The 4,114-nt window shown below is 50.7% G+C and overlaps 1 protein-coding gene across 1 annotated transcript; it reads left to right on the top strand.

Annotated features, from left to right (window-relative positions):
* Positions 1-360: 360 nt before the first annotated feature.
* Positions 361-4,103, top strand: LOC142988346 (alpha-1,3-mannosyl-glycoprotein 4-beta-N-acetylglucosaminyltransferase B-like; the record flags this gene model as incomplete). The annotated part of the gene is made up of 4 exons (XM_076137479.1): positions 361-660; positions 3,439-3,618; positions 3,805-3,948; positions 4,081-4,103. Coding segments are annotated over exons 1-4 (438 nt in total), but the record flags the coding sequence as incomplete, so codon positions are not given.
* Positions 4,104-4,114: the final 11 nt, after the last annotated feature.

Raw genomic sequence — 4,114 nt, 5'->3', positions numbered from 1 at the left:
TGACAGTTTCTTCTTTGGCTTAAAAGAAGAAACTGTCCCATAAGACTGAAGCATCGCTGTTAAAGCTTCATCTATTCTGGAGACAGAAATACTCATCTTAGACTTGGATTCAGTTTAGTTAATGTCTTGGTTTTCAGAGCTCTGACAGTGAGGATGGGGGCTTTAACTCACACAGATCTGTGTGTGTGTGTGTGTGTGTGTGTGATAGGGATACATTTAACTCCATCCATAGATACCATTTAATCTGTCAGATGTATGTAAATCCTGTTTAAGCCCCCTCCCCCTCCACTCGCCCCTCTCTTCCTCTCCCCTCTCCCCCTCTCCCATGCCCCCGCCCCCCTCAGACGCCAGCAGCTCCGCCCGCCTGCGTCTCCGTCCACTGCTCCTTCTCTGCCCTCAGCCTGTCTGTGTGTCTCTGTCCTCCGGCCTGCCTGCCTGCCTGCCTGCCTTCCTTCCTGCCTTCCTGCCTGTCTGTCAGTCTCTCTCTGTGGCCTCAGCCTGCCTGACTGTCTGTCTCTGTCTCGCCGCCTCAGCCTGTCTCCCTCCCTGGGTGCGATGGTTCTCTGGAGATGAGGCTTCTCTCCTTCCTGTCGGTCCTGTTGTTCGCGCTGTGCGGGCTCGTTTCTCTGTCCTGGTTCACCGCCTTCAGCAGCTCCAGAGGTAAAACACGCTGCGTGTGTGTGTGTGTGTGTGCGCGCGTGCGTCCGTGCGTGCGTGCGTGTGTGTGTGTGTGTTTGTGATGTTGTGGAAGTGAAGCTGAAGCGCGAGTTAAAGGAGCGCTTGGTTTGTATTGAGGGGCACGACGGTGGAGAGGCTGCAGCGCTGCTTTGTTTGTTCCTGCGCTTTAAAGGGAGCGCTTGGTTTGAGACGCACTGTGTCTCTGGACGAGGGGCGCCAGAGGAGTGTTTGCTTTCATCCCGTTTAGGTGTAAAGAAACACACTAAACAACAACACTAAGGCATGCGAGCGCGCACACACACGGGCCTTAAAGGGAGCACTTGGTTTGTCACCTTGCATGTGCCAGAGGAGAGGGAGGGGCGCCAGATGAGGAGTGCTCGTTCTCAGATGCTCTACATATCAGTGGAGAGGATGGGTTAGCTTGTGGGAGCGCTTGTTTTGGCAGAGCATCCTGGAATCACACAAGCACATGCTGCAAAGGAGTGTGTGTGTGTGTGTGGGGGGGGGGCACGATCTGTGATCATCCTCATATTGATGTGCTTAATATTAACACACACACACACCCGGAGAGGGGAGGAGAGGGGAGGGGCGGAAGTAGTGTGGTTTCCATGGTAACGCCGTTTGTCAGAGTGACATTTTTACTCTGTACTCATTCAGGTGTATGAATGAGTACAGAGACGACACGATGCAGCTGAGGTGTAGTTTTAGCATCAAATTGCAATAACTATGATCTGATGAGCTACACTCCCTACCTGAACACTGTGACTCCCTACCTGAGCACTGTGACTCCCTACCTGAACACTGTGACTCCCTACCTGAACACTGCGACTCCCTACCTGAACACTGTGACTCCCTATATACTGTGACTCCTTGCCTGAACACTGTGACTCCCTGCCTGAACACTGTGACTCCCTGCCTGAACACTGTGACTCCCTGAATACTGTGACTCCCTGCCTGAACACTGTGACTCCCTGCCTGAACACTGTGACTCCCTGCCTGAACACTGTGACTCCCTGCCTGAACACTGCGACTCCCTACCTGAACACTGTGACTCCCTATATACTGTGACTCCTTGCCTGAACACTGTGACTCCCTGCCTGAACACTGTGACTCCCTGCCTGAACACTGTGACTCCCTGAATACTGTGACTCCCTGCCTGAACACTGTGACTCCCTGCCTGAACACTGTGACTCCCTGCCTGAACACTGTGACTCCCCACCTGAACGCTTTGACTCCCCACCTGAACACTTTGACTCCCCACCTGAACACTGTGACTCCCTACCTGAACACTGTGACTCCCTGAACACTGTGACTCCCTGAACACTGTGACTCCCTGAATACTGTGACTCCCTGAATACTGTGACTCCCTTAACACTGTGACTCCCCACCTGAACACTTTGACTCCCTACCTGAACACTATGACTCTCTGAACACTTTGACTCCCTGAACACTGTGACTCCCTACCTGAAGGTTTGTTATAGTTGTTTGTCTGCTATAGTGTTGTATAGTCTTGTCTATACTTGGTGATATTTGTGTGTATCCTTATATAATCAGGAAACAAAGAGAAAAGCTTTAGTTGTTGAGAAAAGTTTGTTAAGTTGTTTTTTAAGTTGTTAAGTTGTTACCACGTCAACCGATGAGTGTCCTTTTGGTCAACGTCTGTTCCCACAATTACAAAGGCTCCAGTTTCCCCCATTGCAGTCCCCCCCAAACCCTGCTGCCCCCCCCACACACACACACACACACACACGCGCGCACGCACACACACACACACACACACACACACACACACACACACACACACACACACACACACACACACACACACACACACACACACACACACACACACACACACACACACACACACAGTTATTCAGCTCAAGTATCACTTCTCTGTAAACAAGGCCAGCAGTGTCTCCCTGCCCAGCACAGGACAGGCAGTGTGTGTGTGTGTGTGTGTGTGTGTGTGTGTGTGTGTGTGGACCTGCTGGTGGCCTTCAGGCATCATGACTGCACTTAACACTGAGTGGCCTGTCTCTGCAAACACTGACACACACACACACACACACACACACACACACACACACGTTCTCTCACACTGAAATGTGTTTTTCTCCATTCCACTGAATCATGACAGGAAATAAAATGGAACCTTGAATAAAACAGAACAAACTTAAACTAAGCAGTCAGCCTCAGTGTGCAGTGAAGCCTCAGCCCCTCTCATGTATTGATTATTGATTGTTAGCTCATGAGCCAGATGACATCATTGTTATGTTTAGTGTGTGCAGTGAGCATTAGAATGTCTGCAGTGATCGACTCATCAATAATTAATTATAAAATGTTTATTGGTTTCCTGTCTGCTGTGGAATCAAACAGGCGGTGACCTTTGACCCATACTCACTGACTGTCTCTCTACATTATGTCCTTAATATAAGAATGAAGTTTATGGGCTCACATCCATTTCATGTCTCTCTGTCTGTCTGTCTGTCTGTCTGTCTGTCTGTCTGTCTCTGTCTCTGTCTCTGTCTCTCTCTCTCTCTCTCTCTCTCTATGTCTCTCTATGTCTCTCTCTCTCTCTCTCTGTCTGTCTCTCTCTCTCTCTCTCTCTCTCTCTCTCTCTCTCTGCCTCTCTGTCTCTCTTCTCTCCCTCATTGTTCTCTCCTGATCTTTTATTCTGTGTCATATCCTCCATATTGTGCGGCCCTTGTGCTGAGGATGAGGATGAGGATGATGAAGGTGTGTCTGTCTGCCCTGTAGGAGATGTGGTTGATATCTATCAGAGGGAGTTCCTGGCTCTGAGGGAGCGTCTCCACTCTGCTGAGCAGGAGAACCTGCTGCGCTCCAAAGAGCTCAACCTGGTCCTGGATGAGATCAAGAGGGCCATCGCTGAGAAGCAAACCCTGAGGGACATCAACCGCACCTGGAGCATCCTGTCCGGTACCACACACACACACACACACATCTGCTCCACTCATACGGCTCACACACTCTCTGGTCTCACCAAGGTCAGACCTGGTCACGCCCAGACCCCCCTGCTTGACTCTGTCCTGGTCTTACTGGGCTGTGGTCTGATCAGGTCTGACCTGGTTCAGGACTGACCTGGTTTTGTTCTGTGTGTTTCAGAGGAGAGCAGGCTGAAGCTGTGGAATGTGAGCAGCACTAAAAACGTCCTGCAGCTTCCCTCCATCTTCCATCATCTTCCTCACCTGCTCAACAGAGAGGAAGGCCTGCAGCCTGCAGTGCACCTGAGCCAGGGACGCAGTGGAGGTAACACACACACACACGCGCACGCACGCACACGCACACGCACACAATCACACAATCTTACCTTCACACAGATTATGTAAGCTTTCTTAGCGTGTTCTGCTCAGACTCACATGTGAACATGTGTGTGTGTAGTTTCCATAGTGATGGGACTCCCAGTAGGAGTGAA

The sequence above is a fragment of the Genypterus blacodes genome, unplaced genomic scaffold (genome assembly GCF_046128005.1).
Source record: "Genypterus blacodes isolate CSIRO-AG114 ecotype Tasmania unplaced genomic scaffold, CSIRO-AGI_Gbla_v1 ptg000321l_1, whole genome shotgun sequence".
Lineage (NCBI taxonomy): Eukaryota > Metazoa > Chordata > Actinopteri > Ophidiiformes > Ophidiidae > Genypterus > Genypterus blacodes.
The sequence above is the reverse complement of the archived record's forward strand: the minus strand, read 5'-3'. Positions and strand labels throughout refer to the sequence as shown.